Source organism: Charadrius vociferus, unplaced genomic scaffold (assembly GCF_000708025.1).
Source record: "Charadrius vociferus isolate BGI_N301 unplaced genomic scaffold, ASM70802v2 scaffold169, whole genome shotgun sequence".
NCBI classification, from domain to species: domain Eukaryota; kingdom Metazoa; phylum Chordata; class Aves; order Charadriiformes; family Charadriidae; genus Charadrius; species Charadrius vociferus.
Window position 1 is genome coordinate 432,619 of NW_009652966.1, and position 23,715 is coordinate 456,333.

At 39.7% G+C, this 23,715-nt stretch overlaps 1 protein-coding gene across 1 annotated transcript in view; it reads left to right on the forward strand.

Annotated features, from left to right (window-relative positions):
- Positions 1-2,011: 2,011 nt before the first annotated feature.
- SMS (spermine synthase) overlaps positions 2,012-23,715 on the forward strand; it is a 33,096-nt gene continuing 11,392 nt past the window's right edge. The window contains exons 1-8 of the mRNA XM_009893104.1: positions 2,012-2,139; positions 11,242-11,335; positions 12,119-12,183; positions 14,803-14,978; positions 16,851-17,005; positions 17,695-17,784; positions 18,835-18,949; positions 19,493-19,572. Coding sequence (XP_009891406.1) covers positions 2,072-2,139; positions 11,242-11,335; positions 12,119-12,183; positions 14,803-14,978; positions 16,851-17,005; positions 17,695-17,784; positions 18,835-18,949; positions 19,493-19,572 — 843 coding nt within the window. The 5' untranslated portion in view covers positions 2,012-2,071. The remainder of the gene's footprint in view (positions 2,140-11,241; positions 11,336-12,118; positions 12,184-14,802; positions 14,979-16,850; positions 17,006-17,694; positions 17,785-18,834; positions 18,950-19,492; positions 19,573-23,715) is intronic.

Consider the following 23,715-nt stretch of genomic DNA (forward strand, 5'->3'; position numbering starts at 1 on the left):
GCAAAGTTCCCTTCCCAGTGCAAATCTGCGGAGACTGGAACCAGTTTAAGAACTGTGGCTCTAAGGCCCTGTTTCTTTTATGCTTTTGTCCAAAACCATATTGTCTTGATTGTTGGCCTACTTATTACTGCTGTAATGATTGTTACTGGGCAGGTAAACTGTGTACTCTGAGCCTTAATTATTGTCTGTGGTGGTACTTGACTGATGCTGGATAGGAAGTATAAAAACTTCCTGATACAAATGATGCAGATTTTGACAGGAGGGTAGGGAAGAGACAAAGCTTCATAGTGGTAGTGGACTGTGTGTGGGTTGTTTCATTAATGAGGGTAGAAAAACATCAGTGGTGCTACTGACAGAGAGAACCAGCAGTCAAATAACTGTTGTCCAGCAGTGCTTATTTTTCATTTCCCTGTAATTTGCAACATGAGGAGTTAAGTATGATGTAGAAGATGAAAAATAAATATTTATCTCAGAATGTGCATTCAAGATCAGATAATATGAGTGATAAGAAGCAGGGCCTTTCCACTTTTAATTAATATCCTTGGCAAGATATTGGGGATTTGGCTAACTCTTGACTTTGTGTAGAGGAAAACTAAAGCAAATGCTTTATCTGTTACTTCGGTCTGTCTGGTGAAAACATAGAGGGATGATAAAGTCCAAGCTTTATAGATTTCAAGTAATAAAGTTTTCAGTGTAGTCTACTGGAGTTATGTAGAGATGATAGATGAGCTAAACTTTGCTTTACTTGGTATAGATTCTTTTTGTTTGAAGCTTGTACAAATCGGTAACATCCTGGAAACTATTGCTGGTTATGTCTGTAGGCTACACTTACTGGTTTCCAAGGTATATGCATTTGGGGGCAGGGAGTAACACAAAATAATTACCCTAGGAATAACTTTTTAATGTCAGTGCTGAAGCATTTGGTTATAAACTGTGCCTCTATAATGTGGCTGTGCCAGGTGATTTCTCTGATAGAGACTCTAAATCCTGCTTACATTATTGGCATATTGCATGACTGCATTGGCTTAGTTTTGTGCTTGTGAAGCAAAACCTATGATAATTCCCTCATTGGGACAGCTTGTAGACTAATATTGTGTAGGTCTCTCACTGACACATTTACTGGTATGACAGTGTTTCAGGTTTTGTTCCTGTTCTAGTAGGTGCAGCTTTACCAGCATCCTCTACTAACTTGTCTCATCAATCCCAAATCAATGGACAAAACTTGCAACTTGGTTTTGGGATGCTTATTTGAATGGTGCATCTAAAATTGTTGTAATGAAGATAACTTAAAAACCTCACAAAACTAATGTGTACAGCAAACTTGAGGCTTCTGAAATCAGCACATCCTGACTGAAGAAATACCTCTATGGACAAATCAGCTTGCTTTCAAAGATAACTACTGGAGTAACTTCTTTAGTTACTTCTAAGTGAATTTTTGTGTGTTTTTCTGAGTAAGAGGTCTTTTCTATAGCATGATGAAGACTTCAGCTGGGGGCCTGCTCTGTCCTGGATGTTAGAAAAAGGATGTTTCTATAGGGCAAAGTGGATAGGGTAGATTGCCCTGTATGGTTTTCAATGCTTTTGAAAGAATGCTGAGCCATAAGACAGGGAAACTACTAAGTTTGTCAGTGCTGTGGTTTCTTCTGGTTTCTTTTTGGAGTCATTGTTTGTGTATTTTTAAATGTTTTAAAAATAATTACATGAGTAAGGACTTGGCTGGATTGTGATACAGTAGGTGACCGATAGTAGCCATAATAAAAGTACTTTTATTTCATCCATAAACACTTTTCCTCAGGGATAAAGGCCAATTTAAAAGAAAATTGTTTGGATCTCCATGCACTGAGGAATATCTCTGGGGATGGAGGGAGAGGGGAGAAGGTACATGAAAGTTCTTGTTCAGATGGAACTCAAAGTACTCCAAGGTGTCAGCAAGAACTGTTCAGCCTTTAAAAAAAAAAAGCAGAACTGATTTGAGTGGAAAATCCTTACTGATTATTTTTTCTCTCTTAATCTTACAGCTGATTGCAATGCCGTTCTTAAAGCTCTACAGCCCATTTTTCAGGAGCAGGGAATGACAGAAACAGTTCATAACTGGGAAGACCATGGTTATTTAGCAACCTATATCAAAAAAAATGGCAGGTGAGTGGATTTTCTTTTCCTTCCTATAGATTGTCCCTTCTGTCCTCCTTTACAAATATTTATTTCTCCCTGTATTGGGTCTCCTCCTGGGGTGCTGGCAAGGCAAACTGTTCTCTTACCAGCCTTGTGTGTGAAATGACTATAATAAAGCAGAATACTGTTGATATCCAGACTGTAAGATGACATAGACAAGGTTATCAGAACAGTTGAATTTGTTGATCTGGGCTCTATTGGTGCACTAACATTGTACATGTTCTTCATCTCAGGGCCAGTCCTTCCAGATGCAGGATAGTTCAAGTCAGTTAAATGTATTTGTAATTCTTCTGACAATTGACTATGTCTAAATATGTTCAGGTCTAACCTTAGCATGTGAATGATGAAAACTTCATCTCTGTCTTGTTGTATGTGCTTTTAAACATTTTATTATACACTTCAACTTCTCAAGCAGCTACTGAAGTAACTAACAGCATGACAACAGGTTGGTGTCATTAGTGGCACTCGCATAAGCAGAACCTACTGGGATAAACTGGTAAGCAAAACCACATTTGCTTTATTTCTTGAAGCTGCTTTACAGTGTCAGGGTTAGTTAATTACTGTATACATTTATCTGCCTATTTATTAGTAACTACTTCACTGTGTCCAGTTAGTCAATTGTTTGTTCTTGACATTCATTGTGGCAGTTGCTGCTTTTGTTCTTTTGAAAATCTTTAGTTTGGTGTTCTTCAGGATTGGAGTTAAGCTAAATGAGGTTTAATTTGTTGGCTCTCTTCTACTGGGTGTCCTGTTAAGCAGCTCAGCTTGGTTAGCCACACTCCTAAAATATGAGAATTACCTAAGGATTTTTAAGTTTTGTCGGTTCCTGTTCTCTCTCATTATAGAGAGCAGAACTGATTAATCTAGTAGGAAAAACAGCGAATGTGTTGCCTGCTGCAATTTGTGTGTTTATTGTGTATGTATGTACTGAACATATTTGTATGTACAGCTCTATATATTTTACATGCTTTTTACAGCTCTATGTATTTTGTTCGATGTCTAGCTTTTCACTATGCTGCTAAATACAACTTAAGCTCTTACACCAGGGTATAGTTCACAGTATTCTTACTGCTGTGGGAAGATGAAGATGGGAAGGTGGGCCTAGTGGCCTTCCTGCAGGTAAAGAAGGGAGGGTCTGTTATGTTGAGTCTTGGTTTCTAGATACCTCTTGCCACTGCTTACTGTGTGAAATAAAAGAACTGGGGAGCAAGGGAAATCACTCAGACATCTATACTGCTGCAGACTACCAGCTTGCTTCCTGGATTTCTTCTTTAGGGCTACACCAGCAGTTTGTCAGTTGGCAGTGTCCTGGGTTGGCTTGTTCCAGAAAGGCGGTGTCAAGCGAGGCTGCACAGTTTGGGCTGCCTCTGCTGTGACGTGGTTGTATCAAGTAGCCTTACTCTTCTTACATACAACCCTCCTGCCATGCTTCAGGGCATGCAATGCATATGGTCACCTCGATGTAAAGTATTTCCCTGGTGACTGCAGCAGAGCCCACATGTCACTTCAGATGCTTAGGGGAACTGCAGCCCACATGTCACTTCAGATGCTTAGGTATGGCAGTTGGTGGGTTGAGGGAGAAACGTCACAGTCTTGGGGTCACAGGGAGAGCTGGGGCTGAATGGTGTAAGCATGGATGTGACCTACCTGTTCTTAGGGGAGTTCAGCTCCTTGAGCCCTCCAGGCTGAGTGCAACCTGTTTAGTCAGGTATTGGTTCTCATCTGTTTAATAGCCTCATATGCTAGACATCCCTTCAACTAGTGCTGTTCCTCTTTTCAACTCACAAGGAGAAATAGGATAGAGAATACTGAGTTTCAGGAAAAAATGTGGACTTAAAGATGCTCTAAATACTGAGGTGTCCACATAAGAAATGAATGGGTTTTCTACTACTACAGCACCATTTTTGCCTTTCCTGATTAGCATAGGCTGATTGACTTGCTTCCTCACTCTCCATTTGACATGTTTTTTGTAGCAGTCAGATGTAGAAGACTCCCCTTCTCCCTGTAAATATGCAGGTGCTGCAACCTTGCCTTTTCTTGTCTTCCCATGTGTGCTGCGCTTCACTGTTTGTATCGCTAATCCAACCATGAATGGGGTCCCTAGCAGAAATGTGGTTAGCTGTCAGAATTTTTAGTTGGGCTTAGTTTTAATGTCAAATTACTGTTGTCAACTTAATGTTAAATTGTGTACAAGTGTTGTCAGTTCAAAATTGTTTGCTAGAACTCTTAACCCTTAAGTTCTCAAAGTTCTGATATAATACCCATCTGGAAATAGTTGAGCTTCTAAGAGAAGCTATTCAGGAGAGCATCCTAAGCATAATAAGGAATTGCAGTTTATAATGCAGCCTCAAAACTGAAGAATGAAGAACAAGAGTGCATGGAAGAGCTGAGTATTAAGAGGAGATCGTTTATGTTGCAAGTGGCTATTTTTTTCTGGTGCAGTGCTAAATGTCTATTAATAAAGAACGGTTATTGCTTTCTCTTGGTATATTCATTGCTGTCTGAACTGCAGAGCATACTGGATTTATTTCCCCTGGAAATTACTCACTTTGCTAGTGAACTTACTGTCAGTAGTGGTGTGAGTTAAAGTACTCTTCTGTGGTTAGCCAGCTCCATTGAAAAAACGCTGAATTGGGGAACAGTAGCATGTGCAGAACTTTCTGTGAGTGTTAGGACCTCAGCAGTTCTGTTTTCTTGAGTTTTCAGATCACTTGCAGAGACTGCATATAGTTTTTTCAAAGGCAGCCTTAAACAGTGTATTTCTGTTAATGTCAGTTGATGATGTTTCAGTCAACTGTACTAAGTAAGGGTGTGAGCCCTTAAAAACCAATACAGGGGACAGGTTAAAAAAAACATAAACCAGAAACAAATATTGCGTGAGTGGTAAGAATGAGCTGGTGAACACAGAGGATTTGATACTAACTAAATAGGCTTTATTTTAATACTAGCAATTTTATCTGCATTATATTTTAGGTCTTTAAGATTTTCCTGCTAATAAAAAAGTATATTAATCTAACACAACTAGGGAGAAATTAGCCAGAGCATGCAGACCTTTCTTCCTTCCCTGCAAAACAGTATAGTTCTGGGAATACAGTAGATCCTAGTAAAAAGCAGGAAAAAAACTTGTGATGGGGGTAGGTGTGTCATGAGCAGATGACTGAGTGTTAATGAGCACAGAAGTTCCCCAGGATGAAAATGCATGAGTTGGTGCTGTATGTTAGTGGGGGTCTTGTGAGTATGCACATAGAAACACATTTTTTTTTATTCAGCCAAAGGTGACTGAACCCTTGCAAGACAAAGATGCTCAGCTGATGTAACAAGCTGGCTGCTAATCCCAGGAAAATATGTTTGAGATGAGATAGTAATATGTTGCTAAACAGTGTCTACAATCCAAAGTCTGCAGAGATAACAACTGCCCCCACCCCTCCGTAGCCTGCGGGGTGTCCCGTGTTACAGATTGTTGAATTGTGGGCACCGCTGTTGACAAAACCGTCTCTGACAAAGACACCGTGTGAACAGCCCCGCGGAGGGCTGTGGTTGTTAAACGAATTGGAGCTGATCTGGGGATTAAGCCGTGCTTTCCTGTTGTCATTACCAATGCAACAGATCCCCCTTCTCCTTTGTCTGAAGTTAAGCAAGCAAAAGTCACATGTGGCAACTCTACCTGGTCCATTTACTTTGTGATTGACTCTGACAAAGGACCTAATTGAGGGAAGTTCAACTGAAAACACTTAGTAATGGGGTTGTCAACACAAGGGTCTAGAGCCGGGCAGGAAATGGCTCACTTGAACCACTCAAGTGCCTTTCTGCAATGGTGGGGATGGATACACTTCTCTCTGCTTTGCCAGCTGCCTTGCCCAAACGCTGAGTGGGGAAACAGTAGCACATGCAGGAGAGGAACTCTGAGTTTTGGGGCTTCAGCAGTCTTGTTTTTCCAGAGCTGAGTGGTTTTTGGATTGCTCCCAGTATGTTTTCAGGGTCACCTTAAGCAGCATGCTTTTATTGAAGTGTCACTTACCCTAGCTTAGATTTGACTTTTAAATATGTTAGGAATGTGAAATCTTTCTCATTTAATGTACAGAGTCATAGTGCCCAGTGTACTTTAACAGATTAAAAAAAGTTCTTAAATAAATCTAAGGAGAAAATCATTAAAGCTAATATTTTGAAATTGTTGAGTATCTTCTCAACTAATACTGTATTTTGATAGCATCACTGCTTGTGATGTGCTTCTGTTACATAGTGTGTACAGCTACCAGGGGTTTTTCTTGACCCTTGTGCATTCATGTTCCAGTTGAAAGTTCTTTAAAAACCCACAAAACCTGAAACTTACTGTTTCTACAGTTGAAGACTGTCTTCTGGAAAAGCTTTGACCTCCCCTATACACACATCCATTTTTAGCTCTGTTCTGTGTCTGAATTCTTGTTTAAAGAAATGTAATCCTACTGGTATTTGACTTCACTGTTCACAACAGTGCAAGATTTACCCAGTTGAAGTTGGTTTATATGTCACTGAGATGAAGATGATGAATATGTTAACACCATAAAGGGAGGGGTGAGTGTTTTTTCTTTTCTGTGTGTTGTGGTTTAATCCTACCCAGCAGCTAGTACCATGCAGCCTCTTGCTCCCCCCACACCCTGACCCCACAAGGGTAGGGAGAACAGGAGGGGAAGGTGAAGAGGGGTTTGTAGGTACCTGTCTGTTTGTCCAGTTTTATTCCCTAGGTGTGGTGGTGGGGGCAGTCCTTTCTCAGATGCATGGGATTGCAATGTTTCTTACTCTTCAGTACAAGTAATTAATGTAGGATACACATTTTGTCTTAGAATGTGTTGATGTCCCTGCTTCTGGTTCTTTTTAAATAAACAGAATGTTCATCTAAAACATCTCTCAGTTTCAGTGACTTTCTGATTTGTTCAATAGGGATTTATTTCTTAACATCTGATGTTCCCTGTTGCTCAGGTGGCAAGACGCAGCACTCAATAGAATTGTTTCTGTAGCTGAGACTCACTTGCATGCAAGTATAAAAAGCTTGAGTACTGCCCTAGAAGACGTGCCACTTATGCAGGTGCAGCAAAAAGTGGGGCTTTGTTACAGTGAGGGCTACTTTTCATGTGCAGATTTTGTTGCCTAATGGAAAGGAGAGGTTCACTCCTTACTCAACCTTTTTCTCACTGCTTTTCTGAAGGTGCACGCATGCATGCACCAAAGGTGTGGCAGGTGTTTTATTTTGAAAATGGGAATTAAATTTTTCAGTAAGACAAGATGCAGGAGAAGAGACTTTCAAAGAAAACATCATTTTTCACATTTTTTCCCCTCATTTGGATTGTAAAGTAATCTTTGCTCTATTTTCATAAGTAGAAAATGGAACCTGTATTATCATGGTTCTTAAAGCCCTCCCCTGAATATTATAAGAGCTGCTGTTGAAAACCTGTGTTCACATGCGTTCTGCCAAGCAGACAAGTGTAAAGTAACAAAAGCCAGCATAGCCTTTGCTCTCTACTGATTGAAGCTACTAAATCCTTTGTGGGTAAAGCCTGGGCCTGCTGCTGTTGCCTTAATGCTACTAGTCTGGTCAGGTCACCTTTCTGAGTGTACACTTGTACTGTTTCCTGTGTGTTTAAATCTTTGCAGGCATTTTAGCTATTTTGGGTGTTAGTTTCCCATGAAGTGACTTAGCCAAGGTATAACCAGCCTGGATCTGTATCAGCTTTTTTGAGAATTCTGAATTTCGTTCAGGGTTTTATACCATAAATTAACAGTCTGAGATTATCAGCCAGACATTCAGAACTTGAATTTTTGCCCTGCTACACTGCTCTGGCCTGGTGCCTGCTTTTCATCTCTCCCTCCCACAGGTGTTAGGACCCTGCTATTCCAGTAGAGGTAACAATTTGATGAAGTGAATGATGTTTCTGCAGTGTTACTGTCTCTGTATTCTAATGCTGTTGTATCATTTATGATAAATGCGAAGTTGTGTGGTTGTGCTTTTCAGAACAACCCTCCTCTCTGCCTCTCCTTGCCTCTCACCCAAAAAAGAGACCTCAAAGCAAAGGCAGTAACATCACATAGCAAGGAAATAATTCATGCAGTCACAGGGGAAGTGAAGACAATGTAAGCTGTCAAATCTTATGACAGCTATGTGATTCTTGTAGGAAAGGAATTTAAAAGGAAACTCAAGTCATGGGACAATCAATCTGTTGCTTATTTGTGTAAATAGCAACCCCTGGAATATGGGAATAAACTGATAAGAAGTTTTCTAACAGTGGAAGTATTTCTGGCACTGTGTCAGATTACAAAGAGCTTGACAGCAGTGAGCTGTTGCTTTTGCAATGAACTGCAGATGCTCATTTCTGTCTGTAATGCTGCAGCTGTGAGGGCCTGGAGTAGGTCTATTGACTTCACCAAAAATGTCCCTTTTCACTGTGAATGGTAGTGTCCAAAACCTGCTGGAGTGAACAGTGCTTCCAACTAGCGAGCTCTGCTCTTCTGTCTTTCTCTCTTTTTTTAAAAAAAAATAAATCTCCTGGAGTCTTGCTGGTTGTTCTTGCATTTATGCCTGACTTTTTTTCCTCTTGTGTTAGGCACATTACAAAAGAAAACCTTGATGGCATGAAAATCATATAAACAGAATCCTGGTGGGCTTTTCTCCAGAGCTGTCCTTTGCAGTAGCCGTTACCCCTATGCTGAGTAGCAAGAGACTCTAGGAGAAGCACGCAACTAATTTGAGTCCTCTTCTTTCTGTGACTTCAAACCAAGTGTTTAAAAACTCTGAAGCCCTGTAGGGGGGAAGTGTATGTGTCCTGCCCTCTTTTTTTTTTTTTTTAAATAATTGTTTAATGGTCCTACTTGTGGCTTAGCGGTACTGATGGGAGCATCAACTCAAGCTGTATGATGTTGGGGTCACTATGCAAAGTATGAAGTGGCCCACGTATCAAAAGTAGAGACTCGTGGCAGTCACCAGCGAGTGGGGCGCAGCATCCTCAAACATGCAGGTAAAATGTTTACCTGCTGAAGTTCAGAATGGCTTCCTCTGCTTTGCTTTGATTTTGGCAGGAGTACAGTAGAATGAGTTTGCTGCTTTTCCCCAAACGCTTTCTTGTATTGTTTGTATGAGAGAAATAAAAAGCTGCCATAGAAATATCTTGAATACTGAAAACACTCTTGTTCTTCTAATTAGCTCATAAACCTGGTCTCTTAAATGGTAGCATTCTATCTGGTAGTTAAAAAGAAATAAAAAAAGAAAGTATCTTTGTTTACTCCTTGACTATTTGCTGTTCATTCTTTCATCAGGGTAAAACAGTGTGTTTTATTTTATTCATTCCCCCCCCCCGGCACCAGGAAATTACTCCTGTATATATTAAGGCTATTCTGTAGTTTTGCTTAATGGCAATGGCCATTGGGAGTACAGCTGTTTTCTGGTCCTTAATCAAAAACACTTGTCGGGAGGACACCTAGTGGACAATCGCTGAGATGTAGGGAGTGTCACTGAAAATTGTGATGATCTGAAGGTACCTGGGAGGGGGAAACACTGTGGGGATGTGTGTATTGTATGGAAACGTCTTTCTTCCTGAAGGCAAGACTTGTGGGTAAAGGCTTCAGGAGTGCTCAAGACTTCCCAGTCTCCTCTTTTGAAGAGAAGTGGGTGACACTGATTTCGCTGTCAACTGTAAACACATCGCAGCTACAGATCACTGCTGTCCCAACACCAGCAAGAGTACTTTTATTCTTTAATCGCTTCAGTCAGTTTCATCATTTGATCATTTTACAGTTACCAAAAAGGCTAATCTTCAGGTAACACTAGAGAATATTCAGGATTTTCTCTCTGAGTGCAGCTAAGGGTGTTTGCTGGCCAAAGGTCCCACGCCCATGGGAGAGGTGGTGTTTGTGTTGAGGCTGACAAAGGATTGAGGAAAATATTGAGGAAAGAAACTCTGGAAGGGAAAAAAAGAGGTGGGAGTGGTGGGGAGATGGGAGGTCACCTAAACTTTTTGTCTTGACAACAGTTTGTGTTTTGCTCTTGAGGCTGAGTGGGGTGATAAGAGCAGACAAGCAAAGAAAGGGGCATTCGGAGAACTGTATACAGTTTTACCTGGGGTTTCTCTGTGTTCTACTAATTAATTTCCATCCCTGAATACCCTTCTTTCTTTCCTCTGTTGTTCCTGTTCTCATCCCTTCATCTGCCCTCTTCTTTAACTGTATGCTTCCCTTCCTTTGTATAATCCCCTTTTAGCCTTGTTTCTTTTTGCCTTCTCCCCTCCCCAGTATGGAAGGGGTATCTCCTCTGCTACTGTTTTTTTTCTTGTGTCCTTCCCACTAGGCCTTATCTTTTGTTTTGTTTGTTGCAAGTTCTTGAAAGTCCTCTATTTGTCCACCCAACACCTAGCATGGTGAAGCCTTGCTCTTTGGTCTTTAAAATGCTCCTGTAATAAATACAATATACAGTAGGAGTTTTGTATATCTTGCATCTGTATTCATCAATGAGAGTTTGCTGCCATAGTTCTTTGCCATTCAAAGCCATGGTTTGCTCCAGGACAGTTAGTGTTTCTCACAATTTTTTATTCAGCTTTGAATGTGAACACTGTCTCTGTGAGCAGTTGCTATAAAGTTTAAAAAAAGAAACAACAACAACAATCAAAAAACAAACCCCAAAACAAATCAAGAAGTGAGAAGGGAGTTATAGGGGAAGGGAAGTATCCAGTTGTTTTTTTGAGGTTTGATTTCAATTAAAAAACAAAACTAACACAACATGCCTGCTGAGGCAGGTCTTATGCTGCCTGCTAGTCTCAGCTCTTTAAATATTTTCCCTTCATACCATAGTTGTTCTGGTTTAAACACCCTGCTTCACTGCCTTGTTGCCTGCTGATTTTTAGTTATGGTAGTTAAATGGCACACTCTTGCAACTTTCTGTTTGCTGATTAGTGACTTGCAGAGACCAGAGCTATCACTGCCAACAGTTACAGACGGCTGGAAAAAAAAATGCATTCTGAATTTAACATCACTCATTTCAGACTTTCTTTCCTCATTCACTCTGATTTTTGATAATAAAATCATCATCGCTGTCTCTTTATTTTGTAGTTTTGCCAATTTGAGAATTCACCCTCATGGATTAGTGTTGGTGGATCTGCAGAGCTACAATGATCATATGAAAGGAAGAGAGGAAGTTGATCAGGTATGAATGATGCTTATCAAACTGTGTAGGGAGCTCCTTCTTTTCTTCAGGTCTATCAAAGTATATGTTGGTAAAAGATTTTTAAATATCAAAGCTTGTTCAAACCTGAATGCTTACAGCTGAGGAGGAGTAGTAACACCTATTGAAATTGCATGCACGTATGAGTGCGTGATTGCACACACACTTTCTCTTTTGCATGTCCTGGGCCTCATGTTCTTTGCTGTAAAAGTTGCAAAGACATAGGCATGTACACTTTGGAACAACAATAGCAGCCTTGGTTAGGGCTTATGTCTCTTCAGGTACCCAGGGCTGTGAGGGAGAAGTGATGCTCAACCTGCAACCTGGTGTATTAGTATATGACTTTTTTCCTTCTCTAATCTGAGAGATGGGAAGCCTCTATACTCAAATTTTTTCCTCACAGAGAAAAATAACTTCACCTTCCCTGCTATGAAAGCTCCAGAAATTGGATATTGCAGGGGAACAGGCCACTGCTTTGGGAATGAAACCTTACAGGGTTCTCATGTTCCCTCTTTGGCTGTGCTTGAAAGGTTTGGCTATGTTATCCTGGAGGACAGCTAAACGGAGTGATGACAGCTGCTACAATATGCACATTCTTGCCAGTAACGAGGCTAAGGTGACCAGCTAGTTATTTGTAGGCTTCTAATGTTACATTTCAAAGCCTTTCAATGCAGATGCTACTTTTTATTGCCTTCCAAATAGCCTAATTTTTTATATTAAGTGATCACCTTTAAATTCCACCTCTTTTGTTTGCTTTTTTTTCAGCTTCTAAACAAAGTGGAAGAAAGAATGAAAGAATTGTTTCATGGTAATATAAAAAGGGTGAAACGGTAAGTTCTTACATCTGCTTCTGTAAGTGGCTTGTTGGCATAGTTGCTAAAGATAATAAGCAAATTATGCTTGCTGCACTGTAATGAATAGCCTGGAGTATGAATTTATGGATGTGTTTTCCCCCCAAGTATTTTTAAATTGTTTTGTTGCAGAATTGAAGATGCTGTGAGGTTTGTAATTTTGTTAAGCTTCATCTTCAGTATTGTTACTTTGGGCAAGGATTATTTCTTTAATTTGCTGCAATGGTTGCATGAAATGGTGGGAGAAGACGCAACCAGGAAGCAAGAGTGGACTACTGCGGAAGGGCTGGGGAGTCAGGGGTGGCAGGGAATTAGGCCAGGGCATGAACCATGCGCTCTGGGCCACTTCCCACCGCTTGTGGGTAAGGCGAGCAGGGCTGGTCGTGGTGACCAGGGTCAGCCCCAGCCCTGTGACTGCCGGGCTGGGCTGTGGTACTGAGGCAGCTCTGAGACCATGCTGGGCATCGAGGATCAGCAAAAGACTTGGGCAGGCATGGGCAGAACTGCAGTGTAGCTTGGGCAGGGACCAGGGGCGAGGGCTGGAGCCAAAATGAAGCTCAAGCCCATGGAGGAGGCTCTGCCCCCTCAAGGTTTCCTGCAGCTCTGCCTCTTCTGTGCCTTGTGGTGCTGGCCTTAGGCATGTGTGGCAAAAAACCCCAGGGAACCTGGGTGCTTGGGGCCCTGCCAAGAAGATAGAAATGTTTTGTAGCAAATTTTTTAATATATAACTGATAACTGAAGGAGGGAGGCTTTGCAAGCCTTTTGTCATTTTGGTTTACTTAAATACAAGGTTATCTATTAAACTGTAGGGTTGCTAAATGTGGTTCATTGCCTGCTGCTGAAACAGCATGCATGCCGAAGTTCCCCAGGGGTCTGGAAAGACACAGCTCACGTCTTACTGGTGGCTGACTGGCAATAACTGGTATCTCGAAGCCAGCAACCTCTTACTGCAGGCATGCACTTGCTAGAAGGTGCAGTGGGTCCTTTAAAGAACATAGCCAGAAGTGGAAATGGTTTAAGAAAAGTAAAAAGCAGTGTAAAATCAATAAGATTCAGTAAAGCCAAGGAGCAAACTACAAAGTGGGAAAACAGCTAAGCAGTAGAATAGTAGAAAGTAGTCTGAAGGGTATACAAGACCACAGGTAAAGTGGTCGTGATTTGAAAAGTGTCATTATACCCTGAATATTATTTTTTTGCATTTAACAGTTGTATGTAAAACACAGACAGGTATTATGTTGCTTTACTTTGTCCTGGTAAAGCCTCACCTGGTGCGCAGTGTGCAAATGCAGATAATCTTGTGTATGTGTACATGGGGGAGAAGCTTTCTCTTTGAGGATATTTTAGTACTGAAATATGATATCGGGAGTTTGTGGAATCCCAATGGTAGGAACTTCTTAAGAATGGGTCAGGAAAAGGTCTGCCTGAAGTGATGGAGATTAATTTGGTTACCTTAGTGTAGGAAGATGAATGTCCTAGACCAGTGGATCTGGCATGGATCTTGTCACACACCCCTCAATTTTTATTTTTTTTTTTCCAATTTGCTTTGCATCCTTCTGGTGTTAGCTTCACACATGCAGCTCCACTAGAATTAATGCTGCTGAAAAAGTTGTTCCTGCCTTTTTTTTTTTCTTGAGATAGTGAATGGAGAGTGTTCCTCTCACTATGTGCTGCCATCTTGCGGCCCACTGAGGTTAGAAAGTATTTCTGAAATGTTTATTGAGAATCACTAGTGCATTTAGAAGAAGTTTGTCTATGTCCAGTCTTCTGCTACACCCTCCTCTGGAAGGAAAAAAACGCCTTAAATCTGAAGTGTGAGTGGGGAAATCTGATGAACTCTGTGCCTGCACATTTTGCTTAAAATGGAAAGCAGTAATTTTGATCATTCACTACCGTTTCAAATATAGTTTGTCTTTACAGGTGAAGTACTGATTTGAACCAAGATACTTCTATATGGAATTAAAAAAAAAAAACAAAACCAGCAACAAACCCAAAACAATCTATGCAGATGCTTGAACCAGTTTTTAACATTAATGCAAGCTGTCAGCTGATATCAAGGACTGTGCTTATATACTGCGGGGTGACCTGACTCAGTTTGAAACACTGTAATAGTTCACTTTTTGTGTTTGTGGTTGTACTGAAAAACTTTTTAAGTACAACTTTAGAAGGATGAGATCCACTAATCTCAAAGAAATGGCATTCTTAGCTGAGCTGAAGGTGGTAAGAGGTTTAGTCGTGGGTTTTTTTGCCTTTTTTTATTGTATGCATTTCTAGTCACAAGCCAATTCTTCTTCAGAGGCTGGTATGTTATGCAAATCCCCTCTCAGTGTAGAGATAGATTCACACACATATTGTAGAAGTTGTCATAAAGAAGAACCATTTATATTTCATCTGTGCCTTAGCAAGTTATGTATTTTTTAACATCTGGCTGATAGGTTTTTTTTATATCTGTTGAGTGTTAAATCTTGCAAGTTTTCTTAGATCCCTCTTGTGAATATTATTTGTTTATTGTGGTGAATCCACAGGATGTTTAGAGGGATTTTTTTCTTGAAATAAACATTCTCAAATGCTTTGTAATCTTTTTTTATTATTTCTTTGTAGATTGCCAGCCATTTTGAGAGGGGGTGTCATTGATAGATACTGGCCCACAGCAGATGGGCGCCTGGTGGAGTACGACATAGATGAAGTTGTTTATGATGAAGATTCACCTTTTCAGAATATTAAAATTCTGCATTCAAAACAGTTTGGGAATATTCTTATCCTCAGTGGGGATGTTAGTAAGTATCAACTCATTTGAGGATCTTCTGCATGAAATTGTAGGAAATGTTGTTTTCTATCTTGCTATGGCACAGTTGTAATAGATTACTAACGGTCATGGTTTGGATGCAGGAAACTACATATATGCATGTACACATATATCTGTTCCTGTATATAAACTATTTTAATCAAAATCTGGTCAGTGTAAAATCTAGAGTACAAAAGAAAAAAAAAGATTTCTTCTTTTTCCAAAGTTGTCTTCTTTGCTGTGGAAGGTGGCGCAGGAGAATAGAAGTCAGAGTCTTCTGTAGCAGAGCTAATTCTGCTCCTTTCTTTTGTATGAGCTTTTACCTGCTTGTTGCAAGTACAACCTCTTGAGAGCTTCTCTTTGACAGTAGAACATGCTACTTTGTCGGTCTTTAAAACACAGGGGAATTCTAAAGAAATATGAAGAAGCAGGAGCTGGTGTGTGTGTGTGTCAAGGGGGGATAATCCTGCTGCTCCCTTGATTCTCTAAGGGAATTACCTGCTTGGTGAGATACAGAACAGCTGTGTCTTAACCCAAGTAGCTGCTTTGTTGGTGAACATCTTTTGACTCTGTCGTCTTCAAAATGCTCAGTTGAACTCTTAAGTTGAGAAGAGTGACCCAGCCTTTATGGGAGGGTCTTTACGTGTGGTGCTTAATGCCTGCTGATCTTTGTTTTTTTGGAAGTGAACTTGGGAGAAGATGGGGTACTGTCCTTTTAAGCTGGATAAGAATGCTGTTTGATAGAAAATGTAGGCATCAAGGAGTATGCTTTGTAAAATCTCTCAGTAGTTAATGTTGAAAAGTACTGACTGAGGTAAATGAGGGATGTTGCTCTCTAGGGATAGAATACCTAATTTCAGTCTTATGGCAGGGTAATTAAGAAATTTGACTATAGCTTTTTGAAATCACTAGAAATACCTCTAACCATTCAGTTAGCTTTCTGCAACTGTCAGGGGGACTTCTGTGCAGATGGCAGCTGAAAAGTGTTATTGAATTCATTAGCAAGGTATTTTCTACTTCAGTTAGAATTGTATTTGAAATCACTAAATTAGGTATTCCATACCTCTAGCCAGAAATTTTCATCAGTTTCGTATGGAGATGGAGTTTTGTTGAACATTGTCTCAATGTGCCTCACAGAAAGGGAGGTATGCCATTACTTTTTCACCTTCCATGGGATTTTAAAATACCTATTTGTGTCATTTTGTTATTGTGCACTTATAAGTGAAGTGCTGATTGCCAGGCAGAATGATAGGATATGCCATGATGTGCTGCTGCACAAAGCTTTGCCCTCGTAGCTCAGATCTGTTATTAGAGCTTAGGAATGTTACTGCCTGTTCTGAAGCTAATGGTGAACAAGTCAGCATAAGGCATGCGTCAGGGCCCTTCAGCAGTTAGGTGTTAATGCTTATGCTTCTGTGCAGGGATCCACTGGGGTGTATCTAAGTTGCTCTTTTTAGCTGGGGTCCAAAGTATGCTTTCAAAAAACTTCTTGTTTGTGTCTTGCAGCACTAAGCTGAGGTGAAAACCCACTCAAGTATCAAGTGTGGACATCAAGTCCTAAGTACTGACTGTTTTGCTCCACAACTTTGCTTCTCTTGGCATGCAGTACTTGCTAATGCTGAGGTAGCCATTGCTGGGTTTGCATTGAGAACTAGAGAAATCCTGTGTAGGATTCTGAGGAAGATCTCATCAGCTTTCGTAAATCACCAGCCTCCTGTTACTTGGACTGTCTCTGAGAGCTGGGTTGTTTCTGTACATGCTCTTTGTTTGGTCTGTATTATATCATCTTTGTGTTAATACCAGTTAATGAGAAGATTTAAAGATGTAATGTTTTTCTCCAATTCTTTCTCTTCCTTCCATTCAGATCTGGCAGAGAGTGACTTGGCATATACTCAAGCCATAATGGGCAGTGGAAAGGAAGACTACACTGGGAAAGAAGTGTTAATCCTAGGAGGTGGTGATGGAGGTATACTATATGAGATAGTCAAACTGAAGCCAAAGATGGTTACTATGGTAGAGATATCCTTTGACAAATGACTGATCGTTTGTTTTAACATTTTTCAGCCTGCATTTTCTGCTGATGTCTTAGCATTGAGCACCATTAACTATCAGGTTCTGATTTACATGAGGAGATAGGGTCTAAAATGAAATTTCTTTTTGTGAGCCTAGAGAGACCCAGTGACTACATATTTATGCAGAATTATGTAGCACATGGTTTCAAATTCCCAATCCATACTATTACTCTGGAGTAGCCATTTGTGTAGAACTGGAAAGGGACGCTTCTGTCATCAGACTGATATTTTCTCTGATAACAGAAGATGGGTCTGTCAGGTCTATGGTTTGGGCTGAGTTCTGCCTTCTTGGGTTCTTCTGTTTTTCTAAAGAAAATAATCCCTAGAAGCAAAAAAGTTTAATCTGTTAGGACTTGGCAAATTGTGTTGGTGGTAGAATGACCAACTCTTGCCCTGTCTTAAAAATACTGATACAAATCAAGTTTTCAGCATTCTCTAGTTCAAATAGTTTGTAATGTAAACCACTGTTAGCCATATGAAATGTTGATTATCCTAGGATTTGGGATCGCCTTGCTAGAAACTAAGAAGAAAGTATTCCTTTGTGAATGTCACCTTATTGAGAATTTCTTTCTGAAGAAATAGAAACTGTTACCTGTATTATTTCTGGAATGTAGAATACCTTAACCAGCTTCTAACATTGACCAAATGGTGATCGACGGGTGTAAAAAATACATGCGTAAAACATGTGGAGATGTCTTAGACAATCTGAAAGGAGAGTGCTATCAGGTAATTCTTTGTTTTTCTTTCATTAGAAGTAATATTTCAAATATAGTTATACCTAGCCTGGAAGACTGCTATGGCAACATTTTGGGGAGATGTCTTTTGATTTTTCTTAAGTTTGGGAAGGATTTTTCCTTTTTTATGACACTTCAAATTTTTAATAGCTGGCAGTGGGATTTGTGTTGAAAGTATACTTAGCATCAAAATATTTTAACTCTCTGTATTCATACTCTTTTAAAAGTAATTACATAGAGCTTTTAAGGAATGCGAAATAGGAGAATCTTTATTGTTGTAGCTTACAAATAAAGAGAAAATAGCAGCAAGGACGCAATGTTAAACATCATTCCTTAAACTGATGAAAAGATAAAAGAAACATGTATTTAAGTTAGTTGTCCTGTACTGTTGAGAATATCTGAATTTGTAATACACATTTTATTTAAATTTTTTTAATTTGCAGCCAAAATCTCCCAGCATTACACAGCTACTATATTAAAAATAAAAATTTTAAAAAATCATGCATCCCTGCAGTTAAGGTCTTTATGTGTTGCATTTGACAGAGCTTACAAACTAACCCAGTTGTAATCTTACATCTTCATTGGAAGTCTTTCTTTTTCCATTACTCCTCCTTAAGGTTCTCTCAGATACTAGTTTACAGGTGTGAGCTAAAAAAAAAACTGCAAAAAAATTAACACAAAAGTCACACGCTATTTTGCATGAGTCGGTGGCCCTTCATACAAGTACCTCATTTCACTCATATGTTGGGGGACTGGTAACTGTTGTTACCATTTGATCGGTAGAGCAGTGGTCACACAGCAATCAATTACAGAGCTAGGAAGTTCAGTCCTGTAATGTCTATGTTGTCATTGTCATAATTCCTACAACTGTTCCTCCTTCTTTTGTGATGTAAGGAGTTGAAAATGCAGCCTAAAATTAAACACATATTTAATTTTATACTCCCCCCCCGCCCCCTGAATTCCTGTGAATTTGCGTTTGTTCCTTTTACCTGGCCAGTTTTAGGGTATTTTGAGGACTAGCTACAGTATTTCATTCTTACAGGTTCTAATTGAAGACTGTATTCCCGTACTGAAGAGGTATGCCAAAGAAGGAAGGATGTTTGATTATGTAATTAATGATCTGACAGCTGTTCCAATCTCCACATCTCCAGAAGAAGGTTAATTTTCTAATTTATTTTCCTGAACTTCTGAGGATTTTCCATGTTTCTGCCCCTCCGCTGCAAAATAATTGGCAGTTTGCAACAAAAATACTTTGATTCTTGCCTTTTTAATAGCAAATCTGAGAGGCAAGTAATAATTGTAACACATCTGGTCTTCTTGAATGTTAGAAAACATTAGCAAGTGCCTAGGACTTTTTAAATTGTGCTTTTATTCCAGAATAATATGAACTCATGTAATTCTTGAAAGTATTTGGGGAGTTCACACTCCAGTAAATTTTTCCTCACTCTGTAATTTCTTGGAAACATCTGGAGAATTACTGTGAAGAAAAGAGATACTTCTACCATCATTACCATTGTGTATGGGTTGTGTGGATTTTTTTACTGGTTTTATTTGTGGTGGTGGTTTGTTGTTTTGCTGGGTTTTTTTTTAAAGGTATAGGAGAGCTACTTTTTAAATAGTAGATATGTTGCAAGTCAATATGTAATAGTGAACAAGCCAGTAATGTGCTGTTTTGTTTTTAAATCATACTCTATATGTAGATTCCACATGGGAATTTCTGCGGTTGATTCTTGACCTCTCAATGAAAGTCCTGAAACAAGATGGAAAGTACTTCACACAGGTATGATACCTGGATGTAAAAAAGTATTGCTGTATATGTATTGCAGTCTGCATTTTTCAGGTAAAAAAGAAAGGAAGGGGACAAAACCAAACCAACTAACTAAAAATCTACTAGAATCCTGGAATACCAGGTTGGAAGGCACCTCAAGGATCATCTGGGCCAGCTTTTCTTGGCAAAAGCACAGTCTGGACAAGATGGCCCAGCACCCTGTCCAGCTGAATCTTGAAAGTGTCCAATGTTGGGGAATCCACCACTTCCCTGGGGAGATTATTCCAATGGCTGATTGTTCTCATTGTGAAAAATTTTCCTCCTGTGTCCAGTCAGTCTCCCCAAGGGTAACTTGTACCCACTACCCCTCATGTTTTCTATGTGACTTGTTGTAAAAAGGGAGTCTCTGTCTACTTTGTATCCACCTTTTAAACAGCAGAACATGGTGATAAGGTCTCCCTATGCCTTCTTTTCTCAAGGCTTACTAGCGAGCTGTTTTTCTCCTTTTAACGACTCCTTAGGGATTTTTGCTTGAAATTGAACTTTGCTAACTGACTTTTTCATTATTTCAGTTGAATTTGTAGCACTCTATCTTTGAATTTAAAAGCATAATTTCAAGAATCAGCTAGGCATACTACAGAATATTTTAGCTGCAAGCAATTCTTGGAAAAGCAGATGTACTTTATAAACAATACATGGTTTTTCAGCTAATGTCTCCAGTTGTAGAGTATAAGACATGAACATTGTCATCCAGAAAGGTGTAAGAATTTGACATAGGTGCAACAGGACGAGAAAAATACTCATTTGGGAGTAAATACTCTATTTTTGCTTGCTATCCACTCCTAATGCAAGTCACTGGTTTGGCTTTTGCAAAATGGATTTTGAACATTTGAATATGTTTGTTACAACGCTTGGCATTTTGTGAAGTATTTTATATAGTCATAAATCAGATTTTGTCCTCGTGTATGAAGATTTTTGTCCTATGTGTATGTGAAAAATGCACCTGTATTTACAAAGAAATAATTTAAGATGTATACTTGCTACAGTATAGCTACCTCATGGATAATGTAATTGGGGTATAGCTTTCATCTGAAGATACTTTCTGTATGTAATCCCGAATTCAGAATGCTACAAAGCTGCATGCAAACCTACAAAAATGTGATAAGACCCAGCAGATGGTTGAGTGAAGTACAAGTCTCTGAAGTTGTATTTCTTTTGTCATGCCCATACCTTAACTAGTCTTCTGATATGCAGAACATCTAAGTACAGCATTTTGAAATAATCTTGTTAAGATGTGAAATAATCTAGCTAAAATTATGCATTTGAACTCTGTTCCTGTCAGCGTAGAGTTTCTGAGGTGTGTAAAGAAACTGGTTTACTGTAAAATTGGACAGGTTTATAAAGAAATGCAAAACTCATAGAATGAGGTTTTCAGCAACTTTATGTGCTGCTTTATTTTAAAATGCTGTGGTTGTATGGGTAAGATAAATTATCTTGTGGTTGAAATGTAAAATATGACTAATAGGGTTGTATCACACTGTAAATTTTAATGGCTTTTCTGTTCTGTTAATAGTGGAAATATTTATGAAATTTTGAATTGAAAGAACACTACGTCTTTTGGACAGAGCAAGCATTTGTGTTGCAGTTGTCATAGTTATACACAGTAAGACTAGTTGACTAGTCTTAGATACATTACATTAGAATGTATGTAAATGTATGTGGACAGGTATCTGTCAGACTTTGGAGAAGGACTCTGGGAAGAAGGTTGTGCTGAAAGATGGAGTGATGGCTGTGCTGCAGCCAGGGTACAGGGGAGTTGTTTTGTGTCAGCTGAAAACCAAAAGAGGTTGAGATTAGTGCAGTCCTGCTGCTAGTGGGAGGCGATAACTCAGATCTCCAGCATCTCTGCTTGCGCAGGAAGAAAGAGCGGTACGGAACCAACCCTGGTGGGTTTAAGCCTTTGTGAAACTGTGCAATATCAGCTTCACAGTCCCAAAGCAACAAGGCGGCACATGGCAGGATGGGAAAGAAACAATATTAAAATTGAAGTGGCTTGAGTTTGGACTTGTGGCTAACTGGTAGCCAGTGTAAGGGCTGGAACAGTGTACTGTGGCAACTTGGTCTACCTGAGGGTGTTAAAGGAAAATTAATATTGGGGTGTACAGTTACCAGAGCTTTTGATATATCTACTGATACACTACCCAGCCCATTTGATGGTCCTTGTAGCCTCTTCCCAGTTAGGCCTGATTTAAAAACAAAAAGAAACACAAAATCCCCCAGAAAACTCAGTAATCTGATCATAGGAAGAACAGAGGTTTAGGGGTGCTTTAAATAAAATCAGCTGTCTAACTTTTTTAAAATTAGGTTTTGAATTAAACTAATCGAAGCTGGACATCCAAAGGATTGGGTTAGACTATGGACAGAAGTTAAAACGTGACAACTGCTGACTTTGGTAGCTGAGCTTAGTCACACACTGGGGTCTCGTAAATAGTTTTGAATGCTCTGATGTGTTACTGTTAAATGCCTTTTTTTTTATCTTTGTGTATTAACGTTGGAAATTTAAGTTACTTTTGCTCCAACTGTCTACTTCAGGATGCTTATCTTAGGTTGCAGGCTGTACTTTACTTGCTGAAGGAGTCACATGCCTTTTAAGGCAGCTCTGTTAAAATCCAAGCCTCTGTACATTCCCCTTCCCTCCAGGCTTTCTTGAAGTGTGTTTTGGTTCTCTGAAACGTAAAATACATTAATATCAAGAAAAGCGACTGGGGGAATGTCCACCTATTTGTTAGAGCCTGACCTTTGCTATGATGAGAAAATGCCTCAGGAAAGATGCTGCGAAACGGTCATTGTCCTGTTGGCTATTGGCCAGTGGCTATAGTTGCTTCTTCTGCCTTTGCATTATGTTCTACTAACATTCGAAACTTCTGTCCTCTCTGGTTTGTAGCCTGTCCTCTGATAGTTCTGCTTGCACAGGTTACCTTGCGGGTCTTGTTAAAATGTCATTTATTTCAATGCTGAAGACATGCTTTACCCAAAAGTGAAATCCTGTTTACAGAGTGCCAGCTTTTCACATACTGTATTGCTGCCTGGTTCTCTAAACGTCACCTCTTCATTGAGCTCTGTACAAGTTTTGGAAAATGTTTTCTTCAGCCCATAAATTGCTTTTGAGATGTTTTACAGTAGACAGCATACTGTACCTTCTGTTATTGCTCGGAGCAGACTGCTACAGGTATTGTTCAGGACTGCTGTCAGCAGGGCGGTCTAGAGCTGTCTAGCTGCAGCGCTCCGCAGTCTAGAAGTGTTGGCTGGAAAACAGTCTTTAAAATAGTTAGGGGTGTTCTGGAAATAAAAGCAATTGTTAGTAGGTTGATAACATGGAAGCAATAAAAACAATAATGGCAGGCCGTGCAGTGCAAAAAGAAAATACGCTGCAGCCTAAGGTGCATGACTAGTCTCTTCTCCCGTTCAGGATACTGTCCTGTAGAGTTCTGTTTACTGTTTGCAGCCTAATTGAGAATTAAGTGGGACTTTTGTTGTGACACTCGGATACAGCTCTGAACTTTCATTGCTTTTTCCTATCTCTTAGTTGTTAATGTTTAATAATTTCATGTGCATTAACTGGAAAAAAGCTCTTAATAGCCTACTGGTTACATAATCATATTTTTGATTAATTGACTTAAAATCTGAGTTCATCAAAGCTTCAGCACACAAAGATTCTTTACATAATTGCATTGTGCAGATGGCATGATGCCTTCTCTTTGTCATCTGCAGGAGGTGACAAAATGGATGGTGCCATTGCTGTAATTGGCTGTGAGTCTTGTCTGGGCCTGCACAGTTGATGGGTTTCCTAAAGAATATTGGCAGGCCAATTTGGTTTTGATTAGATCTTGCAGGCCTTAATGCAGATAGTGTACTTTTAGGTTGGTATGTGCATTACTAGCAAAAGAAAAATTCTGAGAAAATGCGCTGATGTAGGTAGCTTCCTTTGATTGATATCCTTTATTTCAATGAAGACCAAATTGCATAATGAATAGGGCATGCACCCAGACCCGAGAGCTGAGAAGTGCTCTTAGACCACCAATTTGCAGTTGCCTATTCAGTGTTTGTACACATTTCCTCACTTTTTTTCAAAACCAAAACTCTTCCTGGGAATGC